Below are 15,452 nucleotides of genomic sequence, written 5' to 3'. Positions count from 1 at the left end.
GCCCCCGCCCCTCCCCCCTTCCCTCTATAAAGGAAACAAAACAAAAGACAAAACTAAAAGCAGCCAGAACTGCTGAGTCAAAGAGAATCCCCCTATTAGGATCTTTTGAAAGTGCTTTCCTGCAAAGCAAACAGATTGCTGTTATCTATGATATACATGAGTCACATTGGTTTGTGTGTCTCTGGCTGGCATGTAAGGAAGGACAGGTCAGTGGAAGTGAGGGGTAATGCATAGGCTGGGAATAAACCCACATTCTAGTTCCACATCCTTCCCCTGCCCTATCTTTCTTGTACAAATTTTACCAGCTTCGATGTCCCTGGGACGCTTGGCCATGGCTGAGTTTGCCCCTGGTGTAGAGGGACAGTAAGCAAGTCTGGGTGCAGACCACAGGAACCCACTGCAGTTAGGGCCGACCCTGGAATTTATGTACCCCTGTGTTTCCCTATCTCATTTCCATTTTGTAATCAATCAGTCCAGAAATACCACTCAAGTTCCCTTCACCACTCATCTACTTGTCCGGGAAGAATAATAGTGTGTGCTGGGTGAGGAGACAAGCCTGCTGGTTTGATTCATTTTACTATCTGCGTCACCTCTGGGGGTGGAGGGAGCAATGGGGAGCTGGTTGGGTTTAAAACAAAACAAAACAAAACAAAACAAAACAAAACAAAACAAAACAAAAAACCACACATGAGCCAGTGAACTGTTGGCTTCCTCCCTCCATCCCTGCATCCCTTTCTCTCTCTCTCTCTCTCCTTCCCTTTCTTTCTAAATAAGACTTTGTTAGGATCCAAGGTTTACTCTGAATCACAAGGGATCTTGGGTGTGTACCAGAAGGAAAAACTGGGAATGTTTATGAATCATAACCTTAAACGAGGACAACTAGAATAACCCCAGTGAATGTTGCTGGGGTCCCAGGTGTGCGACTGGTGTACATGCTGTTCTTGTTCACGTGTCTTATTTCCATGCGTATGAGTAACTAGAAAAGCATTCTGAACAGGGTAGGACACTACGATTTTGTAAATGAAAACAGAGTCACTGGTGAGCCACTAAAAATGTTCATCTCGTGATAACCTCATTCAGCTGGGCTGGGATCGAGAAGTAGCTTTGTGTCTGCTTCCTCCCTGAATACAGGGGAAACATAAATTACATAACTGGGCCTCAAAGGGATGACATATTTACTTACTATATAAACAACAACAAAGACACAGCCAAGGGGAGGGCAGGGCTCCCTCCGCAAAGCAGCCTGGGCAAATTCCCATGATGTCAGACCATGAGACAGAGTTTCCAGGGGCAACAATCCTGTTAATGGGCCTGCCACAGAAAAGCGTCTAAAGTTCAGAAGATTGCAAAGGCCCCAAGTGGCAGGACAGGGGGATGGGTCCAAAACTAACAAACACTATGACTTTCCAGACCCTCTTGGGATAGATCTTGGCGAGGAAAGACCTTCCTGAGGTTGGTGTGACCGATAAAACGAAAGATTTGGTCCTTTCTGTCACAGATCTATGAAAAGGAAGATCTGCCAACTCTCCTCATTTTGTTTTCTTTGATTTTAAAAACAACAACAACAACAACAACAAATAAACCTCACTGGGATGAAGTCTTAAAAGTCATGATAGGAATGCCTGAAAAGCTGAAATCTTTGTGGGGCCAGGCAACGAGAGTTTCTGACTAGCAGCCTCCCGTTAGTGGGCACAGGCTTCCCAACATCTGGGAGCTAAAAGGACCTACTGTCCGCCAGCTGTGGTACAGTACCTTTTGAAGTCTGTCTCATTATTCCTTTCTGGTTCTTTCGGAAGTTCTGCCAGAAATATTTATTTTTCTTCTTCCAATCTCCTTTTCCTTTAAAAACGAAAGGGGGGGGAAGGCACAAGCAATAAATTCATTAATAACAAAAGTAGCCTCTTCTTTATAATTCAAAGCTTATAAGAATACTTTGATTTCACAAAAAGACAGTTTTTCTCTTTCAGTTTGTGAAAGACTTGGAAATGCCTAAAAAGTTGTTTAAATGAAATGCAAATTTCCTAGCAGCGAATAATGGTGAAGTGGGGTTAAGATGACAAATAAAGAAACATCAAAAAAGCAGGCAAAACACGCATTCGTGTATTCACTTTGATGTTGTTTAACTAGTATGTCTAACTCTGCCTTGTCTTGTCTTGTGGTAGCGTCTCTCCCCCTCTGGTCTTGGCCACAATTATTTCAACGAAACCACAAATAGGATACTTTAAGAAGTTGACTTTGTTTTGTCGTTATCCCTGTTGTTGATCTCCCCTTGATTTATTTCTGTTGTGCCAGATTTAATGAAGAGGACAGAAGGGCTGGTATGACCTGGGTGTACTCATCCGTCAACAGAGCTGGCTCCAGGATCCCGTGGGGTTGACCCCCCCGTTTCTCTATGGCGCCGAGTTTGCTGGGGGGGGACAGCTATGGCATGAACAGGGTGGGGAGAGGGGGCTTCCACCTTCTGGCATTCAGGCTGCTTGCTGACCTACTACCTGCAGCTTACCCAGGGTACCATGCAAGAAAAGCAGACTGCTACCCTGCTGTGACATCTCCCAACCGAGCCCCCTCCTCCCTCCCATCCCCCCCACCTATTCTGGGGACAGTTTCACTTGTCTGCAGGTGCAAACCACCTCACTGCCGTAGCTAGACACCCGCAGTGTTTGCTAGGGTCCTGAGCCTCACTGATACATAATGCCTTTTAAAAAGCATAAGGAAAGGAAAAGGGCAAGTAAAAGAAGAGAGCAGCCCTGTATTTCAAGATGAAACGAAGCAGCAGGGCTCAGGCAGACGCGGATTACTCAAAGCAGCAGCTTTGCCACTGTCACCACTCAGCGTCTGGCTGCTCTGCGGCCACAGGAAACAGGGCCCAGCGGAGGAACATGCTGCTGGTTTCCACGGTCTAGACTGGCAGTGCCAGGCAATGCGGCACAAAACAGACGTGTGGAAACCCCTGTCCACAGGGCTCCCGGGCTCGCAAAGGCACCATGTGTCAACACAAGATGCCCTCAGTTACGGGCTGATGAGCCCTGGGGCTCTGGAGTAAAGCCCACGCCAGCTACGCGGACACTTCCTATGTACCAGGATCTCGGAGCGGAGACTGAGGGCACCTGCTGCCTTCGGGCTGAACACTGCGGCACGGGAGCTGAGAGCAGAAGTAGGATTATCACTCATTCAGCCTTTCTCTCGGGCAATTCGGGAGTATAACGTATTTCTTTTACTGGAGGCTATCCTCCCCTCTTCCTCTTTTTTAATGTTTCTGAAATGGAGGTGCAAACTGAAAAATAAATAACAACTAACACTTATTAAGCACTAACCATACACAGGCACCTTGCTATCTAATCGCTTATTTCACCTAATACGTGCAATGAACAGGATGTGTTATTGTTCCCATTTAGTGGATGAGAAAACTGAGGCTTCAGGAGACTAGTGACTTGCCCAAGGCCGTAACCACTGAGTTGGAAGAGTAATAATTCAAACACAAATCAAAACCGGATCTGAGCACTTGTGCTCATCACAATGACCTTGCCAGACTCACTCCCACCCAGAAAAGATGTTACAAAATCAAGAGTGGGTTTTATAATCAAGGAAATCTAAAATATGTAACACCCTAATTGTGCATACTCTTTGATTCAAAAGGTCCAAATCAAAGGATTTATCCTACGGACATGATTAGGGATAGGCTCGAGGATTTTTAGGATAGCATCAATTCTCTGAGAGCAAAGATTAGAAACAAACGTCCAGCAAAGAAGAAATGGCTGATTAAACTGTGGCCCATCCCATACAATGGAATAACATACAGACTTCAAAATTTTCCATAAAGAATATTTAATCAATGTGGGGAAAATGCTCAGGACATATTCAATTGGAAAAAATTATAAAATAATATGCAGCGTATGATCCCAATCATGTTTAAAAGAAAACCCACACAAATACGGGGGTGGGGGGGAGGGGAAAGAAAGGAAAGGGATGTATCAAAATCTTAACAGTGTTTCTTTCTGGGTGCAAGGATTCTTTGTGGTTTTTGTTTTTTCGCAGTTTATGCGTTCTAGAAAGTATTAAAATAACTTTAAGTCGTTAAACCAAGAAAAGGAATACTGACCTACAGAGCCGTCTTCTGAGTTCGACTTAGGAAGGGTGTTCCTAGAAAAGGAAAACATGTCTGATTACCAGGGAGCCTTGCCTTCATGCGGGGACCAAACACCCTCCCAACTCGGCTGCCCTGGCATCAATACCACTTAGCAGAGCCAGGGAGATTCTGATAGGGTATCTACCACCAGCCTTACCTAGCCAGCTGCTGCCTTTCTAGAAACACACTCAGGAACCATTTGTCAACGTTTACTGGAGACTCACTCCAGGGTAAGACCTCTATTAAATGAAGGGAACGGATTTCACTAGATGATCCACTTCTGTGAACTATTAACCACACATTAAGTTACTGCCACTGAGAAGTCCCTTGTGTAAGTGGGAAAGAGAAAGCAGAGAGTAAGACACATAGAGACCCAGCACCACAAATGCCAGCCACTGAGGCCAGCGGCTGAGTGCGGCAGTCAGCTGCAGGAAAAAGGCAGGCAATCAGATGCTCCGAGCAGAGGGAGCGGACGGACGGTATCCAGCTTCTTCCATGGGCTGCTGACAATTCGCAGGCACGCTATCTGCCTTGCTAGATCCTCCTATGTTCAAAGAGAAGCCGGGAAATGTGCTTTAAAAAACAAAACAAACCAAAACAAAAAAAAGCAGCTCCACATTTTTAAGTGATGGCAAATAACTCAATGTTTTAAAAAATGTGTCCAAGTTAATCAACGTGTGTCTGGGCACCAAATTTGGCCCACACCCTACCCTACTGTGGCTGCCAGTCTGTGACGAATACAGATGTAGCCAAGTAACTTGAAACAGGAACACACCCCCAAACCAATTACCTATTTCTCTAGAACACACATAGAAAGATACCAACCTAAAGTGAGGAGGAAAGAAACCAAAGTTCAAATGGGTTCTTTCATAGAGGTCAGAGGAGAGGGGGAGCAGGGGCTTTCGTTGGGCGGGTCCAAAGCCTGTCAGCGTTCACTTACTGATAAGGAAAATCAGGAAGAAGGAACCTGCATCGGGACAGAGGCTCAGATCCTTAGGGGGTTTACATCTAATCTTCACTGTGTTCACCTGCCAGGGAGGATGGAGAGGGCATCTGGAAAAATGCATTCTTGATGGGAGAATGCACGGGGAGACAGGGGTTGGGAGGTCAGAACTGTGTCACTCGGAAGAGATCAGAGGAGAAGAAGAGCGTGCAAATGGTGATTTGCTGCCCGCCTTAAGGTGAAAAGGACCTCCAGAGTTTAAGGTGACCAGAGGGAGCAGGATGGGGCTTTCTGTCATGTAGAGCCACCTGTGACAAGCCATCTCTCTCCAGAGCAGGGTCACTGATGCCAGCTGACTGCTGGGGGCCGGTGAGCACAAAGGCCAGGCCTGCAGGCACCTTTATAGCCTAAGTCTCAGAGAGGAGAACCGTTGCTGACGCACACACAAACCTAACAGAACTCTACTGTCAGTGAGGGGAGAGGGGGGGTGCTTAGACCAGAAACGGGACGCATCTCAGGTGTTGAGGATGAGAGCTAGAGCCAAAGTCATTATTTCCCATCACCACCAGCTGTGAACATAGAAAATGGAAGGAAAATCTACCTTATCATTGAATTTTGCCAAGGTTTAGTTCCAAGGATCTCCTCTCTGCCCACCTATCCACGTAAAAATGCAAATGACCAAAGAGACTTACTTAAAAAGTCATTTCCATTCTTAATTCATTCAGCAAAAATGTAATAAACACTATCATGAGTAAGGTACGTGAATGATTACAAAGAAATGGGACTCACGATGCACGGAGGGTGACAAACATGAACAAAGGGGAAAGAAGCACCCACACAGGAAAAGCAACAGCAGGAGGAAGGGGAAGGCGGGGCTGGGGGTGGAGAAGGACAAGGAAAAGGAGGAGAAGTGACAGCAGCAGTGGGTCATTTAAAGTGCTCAGGGCCACAGAGGTCCGGGCACAGCAAAATGGCAGCAGAGAGCAGATGGCAGAGCTGGCTAGCCGGATGGGGATTAAAGCAGAAGATCCTTCTAAAGAAATAATATTTGAGGGGCATGTGAGAGGCGCAGTCAGTTAAGCGACCGACTCCTGGTTTCGACTCGGGATGATCTCAGGGTCAGGAGATCGAGCCCCGCATTGGGCTCCCTGCTCAGCACAGAGTCTGCTTGTTCCGCTCCCTCTGCCCCTCCCCGCTTTGCACTCTCTCTGTCAATCTTAAAAATAAAAAAAAAAGAAAAGATCATTTGGGCTAAAGTTTAAGTTCTTAAATTTTGTTTTTTCTAATTTTACTCGTTGCATTTTGAGTTCACAGTCACGGCAATATGCATCAGTCCACCTCCCAGCACAGACATCCACTGCTTTTGCCTTACCTGCTTCCAGCAAAGGAAGCACCGCATTTATTTTTAAAATCACTCTAAACATGGAGACTCTTGACCTGATGCTAAGGACCAAAGACATCAAATATCCCTAACTCTCGATCAAGTACTTAACGATGTAATAAACTACAAATATATATGTGAACTTCTACTTTTTCTAAAAGAAGTATTTTCGGGGCTCCTGGGTGGCTCAGTCAGTGAAGCGTCTGCCTTCGGCTCAGCTCATGATCCCGGGGTCCTGGGATGGAGCCCCAGATCCAGCTCCTTGCTCAATGGGGAGTCTGCTCCTCCCTCTGCTGTACCCGACCCCCCACCACCCCCCCAATGGGTTCACTTACGCAGGCTCTCTCTCGCAAAAAGAAATATAAATATAAATAAATAAATAAATAAATAAATAAATGGAATATATTTTTCATGGGGAAAATAGCCGAAAAAACATTACTTTCCTTCAGTCCTTTGCTGATTAGAATAATACCACCTTACTGTGTTGTAAGGAATTTTACCCATCATTGAATCCAATCCTGATTTTATAGGGAACACTGATCCCCAGAAGTTACAGGAGTAACAAGGTTCCGCCAGCTGGTTAGAGGCCAACAAGGAGCTCTCCCCAGGCACTGGCAGCCCAGCTGTCTTTCCACCAGATGCTGGACTCTTCCTCTCTAGATAAAATGTATAGAAAATTGTTTCTATCCTATTCTTGAAGAACTCAAAGCTAACCTCCATTTTCCAACCCATTCTTCATTCTTCCTGCCAACGGAGAATGTCTTCCACCATAAACATACTCCAGAACCCACACTGCATAAAAAGGTAAGTTCTTGCTATTACGTAGTTACCACAAAATATAAATGCATTTTCCTCTATAAAACACTAGCTTATGATTTTTTAAAAAAAAATCGTATTTACTTTCTTCAAATTATCACACATATTTAAAATTTATCCTCAGGTTTGCACTTTGGATCTTTTCCTCACGTTGAGGTGTTTCTACTAGAGATTGCTTGCATTTCCCTAGGAGGCCAGCAGATGGCCCTATAGCTCCTCTATTCATCTTGTGGTGACAAACGGGGATTTTATTTTTAACTTTTCACAAGTTCACAATCTAGATCCTGGCCAAAGAACAGCAAGCCTGTGTTTCCTATGTGTGCAGCTCCCCAACTCATCAATTTACAAAGGGGTAAAATGACACTGTATAAAGTTTAATCTGGACACAGTTTATTGTCCCTGCAAACAGAGGCTGGCAGGTAGAGCCACGATGCGAAATGCCATCTTTCTCCTTGAGACTGATCATAAAATTCATCCAGCAGGAGGAAAAGTCAATGATGTAACCAGATTCCAAATTTGCATGGCAGCAGGTGGAAAGGGTCATTTACTGATCTCCTGCTGGAAGAATTAATGCTCAGGAGTCCGCTCCAAAGAGGCCTCCTCAGAGAGCCTTCTTACAGCCAGGCGCTGCAGGCCTGGGAATGGCTGGCTGGAAGCAGGTTTGTCAGCCTCTCTCTCCCCCCATCACTCTCACTGTCAACAGGGTAAACAGGATGGGAACTTCAGCACAGGGTTCTGGGTTGCCATGACCAGAACTGACTAGGATGCAGTGATTAGCATTCTGCTGCACTTCAAACATCTATGTAAGCACTGAATAATTTGAGTTTTGCATTTAATCTCTGAACTCCATCTTAGAAGTACCTTTTCATCAATAACTACTACTATTAGACCCCAAGTGTAAATATTTTTCCTCAATCTCTAAACTACTTTAGCCCTCCCTGAACTCAAAGAAAATTCAATAAAGAATTTATGAATGAGATCAAAAAAACAATTTTAAACCATCCCAGCACTTAACCAGTTCCTTTCATCCTACCTCAATCTTTAGCAAACTCTGTTCATTGTTTCGTTTTTTTCTTTTCACTGATTCATTCATTTTGTCTTTCTTTCCTTTGATAAAATGTATCCAACTCCCATTATGAGTCTGGCATCCTTTGAGGTATTGAGAACATAGTGGTAAGACAGGTAAGATCCCTGTTCTCTTGGAGCGAAGGATGCGGGTGAGAAGCAAGGTGGGGGTGCAGGTCAAGTGGGGAGAATTTCTGCTGGGATGGACAGAGGAGGTGTCTCTGAAGAGGTGACAAGTAACAGAGACCTAAGTGATGAGCTGGCATGCCAGGCCCCACAGGGAAGGCTGGGTAAGGAAGAGCAGAGAGGAAGAAAGAAAGGTCTGTTCCGCACATTCCCAGTCTGAGGTGCTTCCTGCACATCCCTGTGGAGATCTACTAAAGAGACAGTCGGGTATGCGAGTCTGGAGTTCAAGGGCATCACTGAGGACTGGAGATCAGAATCTGGAAGCCACTTGCGTATTTAAAGCTAGGAGACCAACTGAACACAGTGAAGAGAAGTGGGACGAGGAATGGGCTCAAGGGCGATCCAATCTTCAGGGTCAGGAAAAGAAGGGGAAGCAGCCGTGGCACTTAGGAAATGTAGTCATGAGGAGAAGGAAGACCAGGAGTATGCTTTTACCCTTTCTGGCTAAAATCATATTAAAATTGATTTTTATACAAAATATATTGCTACCTCAAATGTCACACAGGGTAAATTCTAGGTTGCTCTATTTTCTTTTCTCTTGCGTCTTGCTTCATGGTAGAGATCTCCAGGAGGCCACACAGAGGGAGAAAGAGATCTCCACAGGGCCACACAGAGGGAGAAACGCAAAGGTCCGAATGAAATTCTTTACATTTGTATGGAATTCTATGTCTTAAAACAGAAACAAAAACAAAAACACCACTCTTGTTTGCAGCCCCCATTACAGACCAGGATGATCACTGAGACTCGGGGGTGATGACGTGGCTAAGGACAAGGGGCCTGGGCTTAGAAGCCACCTCTCCGATGCTGGAGGAGTTCAATGCCTCGCACACCTCACCGTACTGTTTCTTATTTATGTAACAAAAATTCCTATTCCGTCACATGCGTACGAGACCTGTTGTTGGATGAATTACCGAAACGGTACTCAGAAGAACCTGTGACAACCGAGCAGGTTTTCAACCCCAAATGTGGACACGGCTTCTGGGTTTATGAGAACTAAGCATCTCACAGACCCTGCAGGATCTGGCTGTGCTCTTCCTGCATCAGCTGTCCGCCTGCTGAAGGAAAGGAGGCCATGGACTTTGGCTCAGGCTCACTTTCTTCTTATGTCTACTGATACATAAAGGGGAGCCTTAGGTACCTCCAGGCAAAGACAACTCTGTCTCCCTGCGATGTACTTATCAGGCACACCAGGGAAGTGTAACAAACGCCTAAGCATAAAGGAGCTCCCGGAACAGATTGCATGTTTCTGTTCTGATGGTCTGTCCAGAAACTTCATTATAACCAAGCAAAAAAAAAAAAAAAAAAAAAAAAAAAAAAAAAAAAAAAAAAAGAAGAAGAAGAAGAAACGAAAAATGGCTATAACCTAATTTCTAAGAACGGAACATGTGTTATACGTTACTGGAAAACCTATACTTAAGAGATTTTTAAGTTTCCTTCATCTTGAGTCTCCGGAAATACACTTCTTCATTAGTTTCTTTCCTGCTGAATTTTGAATCAGGGCTTTTTGCCGTGTCTGGGTCTTTTCCTGCATCATCCCAGGTCTGCCAAGGCAGTCCCCAAAGCCAGTGGTGTTTTCCTCAAGATCTAGGAAAAGGGCGAAGACATCTGTGCTAAAGAGCTGTGCATGGAAGGGGGAGGCAGAGGGAAGGTAAAAGGGTTGAGGAGCTTTTTAGTAGCTGATTTTTTTTAAAAGATTTTATTTATTTATTCGACAGAGATAGAGACAGTCAGCAAGAGAGGGAACACAAGCAGGGGGAGTGGGAGAGGAAGAAGCAGGCTCATAGCAGAGGAGCACGATGTGGGGCTCGATCCCATAACGCCGGGATCACGCCCTGAGCCGAAGGCAGACGCTTAACCGCTGTGCCACCCAGGCGCCCCTAGTAGCTGATTTTTATTCTTATGTGGTGATGTACTTCTTATATGCTGATTTTTCCTTCTAAGTTGATATGCCTTCCTTAAATATTTTGCTTATTTAGTGACAAATCATTTTGTATAAAGTAGGTAATTCCTTAATTTAATATTTCTTATTATCATTTGGATATCAAAGATATCTTTCATCATTGGAATTTACCTCCTCTATTTCATAAAAATATATATGAAACAAAATTCTGTGTAGACTATCTACGGTCTGCTATAAAAATTCAAGGTCACCCCTTCCCCCACCATAGGGCCAGGACTAGGGTGAGGCAGGAGAGACACAAGGGGTCCACACTGCTGGAGGTGCTCACTCCCAGGGTCAGGCAGGTGTAGGGAGCAAGCATGCCCTCCAGCTCTGTGCTGTACGTGTCTCTCTTTCTTTACCCAGACAACAGCTGCTGGATTTCATGCACATAGAACTTCACTTGCAAACTTACTGGCTTGGATAGAAGGTAATTCTATTGCTCAACTCTGGTAAGTTGTTAGAACTCCAAGATTATTTAGTAACGATGATCACATTGGTGACATTTTATCACCCTAGTCACAAAACTCCCCATACAGGGTTCACCCTATTCCCAGCCTGCGCCTTCTGGCTTTTGTTACAAGGTCACCTTCATAAATGATCAAGGCAGGTGTCTGGAGTACGAAACCCAAGGCAATGGCCTGACCCAGCACAAGTGAGGTGACACTCAGGAATCAGGGACACCTGGGACAGCACTGCCACAAATCTAAGCCAGCTTTCCTTGTCATGTGATGATCAACTCAGGGCCTGCCTTCCTGGGCTGGTAGGACACTTACAATGAGCGTGGCACTTGCCAAGTGTCCAATAAATGGGACCTCTTCTAACTATGCACAGGGGCCCCAAACAGAGGACTGCTTTCGGCCCCTGCACAGAATTGCACCATCCCCATTCCACCCCACATGGCCACTCCACATCCCTTATTCTAGGCTCCAGCAGTTTCTAATTGCCACAGTTCCTCCTTCTAATTTTTTTGACATTAACTTCCCTCAAATAATTCAGATGGCCGTAACAATTCCTCTTCTCAATCGCACTCTATACAAGCAATTCATGTTTTCTCACAATCCATTGTTTTTCTCACAATGATAATTGCTCATGATGTCAGCAGTTCTTTGTCCACATTCCCCAGCACCCCAGTACTCCCAGCTGCTTATACCTATTGTCCTCCTTACGCAGGAAGAACCACCATTTTAACTCACTGCCAGCAAAACAGGGTATAATAAATAATTTTTGGTGGATGCCAGGAGCTTTTCAATATGGATGTATATGCCATGGGAAGTGGTTTGGACCTGCCCGTGACGTAATATTAACTCTCCCAAAGAAATGGCAGTGACATGTGGATACGGTCTCAAAACGACGATACCATCCAATGTTCACTTCCAATTTGAAGAGGCCCTCTTACCATACCAATCCAATGCTCGCCCTCAGAAAGTACTGAAAGGACATTTTAAAAGTCTGATATCTCCAGCCATGCGTTTGGACATTTTCAACTTTTTCCTGCCCCACCCTCTTTTTATGATCTCTCTGGTTGAATACTGCCATCAGAATCTCTGTAGATCAAAAAAAAAAAAAAAAAAAAAAAGAATCTCTGTAGGTGGGTCTACTCCTTCTATACAAGATGTCTCAAAAGGGTATCTTATTCAGAAAAACACAGAGGGTCAATGTAGGCATGCAACTTTACTGTTAACAACAACAGTTTTTGTTAGGCTCCAGTCCCTTGCTAATTATATTAGGTGTATGGCAATTTGAGGTGTCTAAATGTGATCTTTTCTGCTGCAAATCAAGCCTCTCTCTCTAACATTAACTTCCCTCAAATAGCTAGGATGGTCATCGTGACTCCTATCCCACTTCTCGATTGCACTAGACAAAAGCAATCCACGTTTCTCTTAGAATTGAACACACACACCAGTGACTGAACATGATGCCAAGGTAGAGATGTATGGGCCGATGACTGGTATCCAGATGTGAACATTTCCTGGAGCTAGGAAGGCTTCTTCCTACAGGAAGCCGCCTAGCACCATGCCTCACAGTGTGGGTTCTGGAGCCCTACCTCCAGTGTTCAAAGCCCAGTTCTACCATTTGCCAACCAGTAACTTCGGACACCCAGTGAATCCCAGCTTCCTTCTACGGAAGACAGAGACAGTATTACCTGTCACGTAGGTTTTCTAGAGGTTCCAGCGAACTATGACTCGTATGGAATTTAGAACATGTCTGCACATGCAAAGCGCCACTAGCAAGAAGCTAGTTGTGGACTGCTGGCCTTTTCGCCAAGTCTCTCTCAGTCTGTACTCTGCTCAGAGTGTACTTCGGTTTCTTGACATGGGAGGGGCTGGTTCCCTGGCACCTCAGGGGAGGCCAACAAGCCTTCCAGGCCAACTTCACGCTCCATCCCTGCTGAAATCTGAAAATCATCACAAAGGTGCACTGAGGAAGTGGTAACTGGTACCAAAAGTTAATGGTGGAGGACACCAGCAGAAGTTTAAGTATCATGCCTGAGAAGCAGCCAAATGCCACCTCTCCACAGCGGAGAGCCATGACGTGTTTGCGCCTGGACAGCAACCTCACTCAGGCCGGGAGGGTACAAGTGCAGAGCGGGACAGGCCCACAGATGTGGGCTTGGGGCAGGGAGAATCAAATCTGGGAGAGCCTATAGTCGTCTTCCAAGATTTCTAAAACCTTCCCCAGGAGCCTTCTCTTTTCCGTTTGGGGCATATTATTCTTTGTCGCCTCATGGGTCTGGCCTACCTAAGAAAGCTGCTAAAACTTTGTAGTACGGACGGCAGCTTTGATGCAGTGACAATCCCGAAAGTAACCACATACATCCCAGCCTTGAAAAGTGACAAATGCCTTCCCGAGTCCCGCAAATTTAGCGACTGGTCAGTATACGCCCAGGACGCACGAGATGGTGTATGATACTACTTTGTATGTAAGTTCAGTAGGTTCAGTAACCTATCAGTCTCCTCTAAGCACAACCCACCGTGCTCTTCGGTTTGGGATCTGCTGTTTGGGGCAGATAATGAAGCTCTATGCAGCCTGATGAGGGCAAGGTGCACAACACGGTCCACACCTGTCAGGAGTTTACAACAGAACGAGGGGGATTCCATGGACGTTCTGTAAGATAGGAAGCGCTGAGCAGTGCCTACTGCTGGCAGGGCCGGCTGCCTCCTATTCCAAAATCCCTCTTACCTTCTTTCTTACTAGGAGAACCCTGATTCTGTTTGGGTGGCAGGGTTCTCTGTTAAAACACTCACTTCCCCACACTCCCTTGCAGCTAGCGGAGGCCAAGTGTCAGCATCTGGCCGAGAAAATACAGCTGAACATTCACAGTGAGGTGTTTCTGAGAAAGCTAGTGTTTCCATAATGAGAAAGACTCACTCACCTTTTCACGTGTTTTTTGCCCTTCGTCCCTCCCCTCGGTCCTTCCCGAAACACAAGGCCCAAGCAGTCATCATTTTATCATAAGGAAGAAAATCACGTATGAAAACTGGTGGAGAGGAAATACTTCCTTAAGCAGTTGTACCAGCCACCCCAGGCTCCTTGCTGTATGGAGAAAATCGGCCCCCATCTGCCTCAACAGTGCGGTCAGGTTCAATTACAAATGACTGAATATAATCCCAACAGAGCCAGTGGTTAAGAAGTAAAAATGACCAGGGGAGCCTGGGTGGTTCAGTTGGTTAAGCATCTTGACTTTTTTTTTTTTTAAGATTTTATTTATGTATTCGACAGAGATAGAGACAGCCAGCGAGAGAGGGAACACAAGCAGGGGGAGTGGGAGAGGAAGAAGCAGGCTCATAGCAGAGGAGTCTGATGTGGGGCTTGATCCCATAACGCCAGGATCGCGCCCTGAGCTGAAGGCAGACGCTTAACTGCCATGCCACCCAGGCGCCCCAGCATCTTGACTCTTGATTTCACCTCAGGTCCTGATCTCGGGGTCGTGAGATCGAACCTGGCATCAGGCTCTGCTCTGGGCGTGGAGCCTGCTTGGGAGTCTCACTCTCCCTCTCTCGCCCTCTGCCCCTCCCCCTGCACATGGCCCCTCCCCCCGAAATGTGTGCTTTCTCTTTAAATAAATAAATAAATAAATAAATAAATAAATAAATAAATAAATAAGAAGTAAGTAAAAATAACCACTTAAGCATTCGTTTGGGTTTACCTAGCACAGTCCTATCTATGTCATTGTATTTCAGGCTCCCAGGAACCATGGCAATCTCATCACACAGATGCAGAAACGGAGACCTGGCAAGTTCATGAAAGTGACTTATCCGATTGCAAGTCAAAGAGCTGGGGCTCAGCTCTTCTGGCCCCAACCTGATGTTGGTCCCACTGAAACTCCAGAGGCAAGGGCCTCTCCCGTCTGATTCACGGTGCTGGGTATGAAACCGTGAACCTGAAATGTGTCCATATTCTCTAATTATTGGTACTCAAAGTGCCAACTTAGTTTTGTGACTTGGCCACTTGCGTCTGCAGATGCAGGTCAAGATCTGATTTTTGACATTTCCTTAACACACACACAAAAGGTGCTGAGTGAAAGGGAAACAAACTCCTCTGTTTTTTTCTGCTTTTGGTGGAACCAACAGAAACTAATGTTTTCCTTTTATGGCCCCATGTGAATTTTAAATTTATTTAGGTCTTTATATCTTCAGAATTACTGAATTTGGGGTGCCTGGGTGGCTCAGTTGGTTGAGCGTCTGCCTTTGGCGGGGGTCGTGATCTCAAGGTCCTGGGATCCAGACTCACATGGGGCTCCCTGCTCAGCAGGGAGCTTGCTTCTCCCTCTCCTCCCTGCCGCCCCCCCTGCTTGTGCTGTCTCTGTCAAACAAATAAATAAAGATCTTAAAGAAAAAAAAAAAAGAATTACTGAATTATGGTCAAAAGCAAAATAAAACACGATTTTAGCACATTGTTTTTACCACAAAAGCTAGTTTTTATAAAATGAGAGAAGTACTGTAAGTAGCTTTATTTACATTTTCTGATGATGGCTACTTATTCTGTAAATGAA

At 45.4% G+C, this 15,452-nt stretch overlaps 1 protein-coding gene across 4 annotated transcripts in view; it reads right to left on the bottom strand.

Moving 5' to 3' along the window:
- SASH1 (SAM and SH3 domain containing 1) overlaps positions 1 to 15,452 on the bottom strand; it is a 242,493-nt gene that overhangs the window by 70,831 nt on the left and 156,210 nt on the right. For all 4 annotated transcript variants that reach the window (XM_034669264.1, XM_034669262.1, XM_034669263.1 and 1 more), the window contains exons 5-6: positions 4,100 to 4,140; positions 1,753 to 1,839 (exon numbers count right to left, since the gene is read on the bottom strand). In XM_034669264.1, the coding sequence (XP_034525155.1) occupies positions 1,753 to 1,839; positions 4,100 to 4,140 (128 nt within the window). The remainder of the gene's footprint in view (positions 1 to 1,752; positions 1,840 to 4,099; positions 4,141 to 15,452) is intronic.

The sequence above is a fragment of the Ailuropoda melanoleuca genome, chromosome 10, assembly GCF_002007445.2.
Source record: "Ailuropoda melanoleuca isolate Jingjing chromosome 10, ASM200744v2, whole genome shotgun sequence".
Taxonomy (NCBI): domain Eukaryota; kingdom Metazoa; phylum Chordata; class Mammalia; order Carnivora; family Ursidae; genus Ailuropoda; species Ailuropoda melanoleuca.
This window is presented reverse-complemented; position numbering and strand designations above follow the sequence as displayed.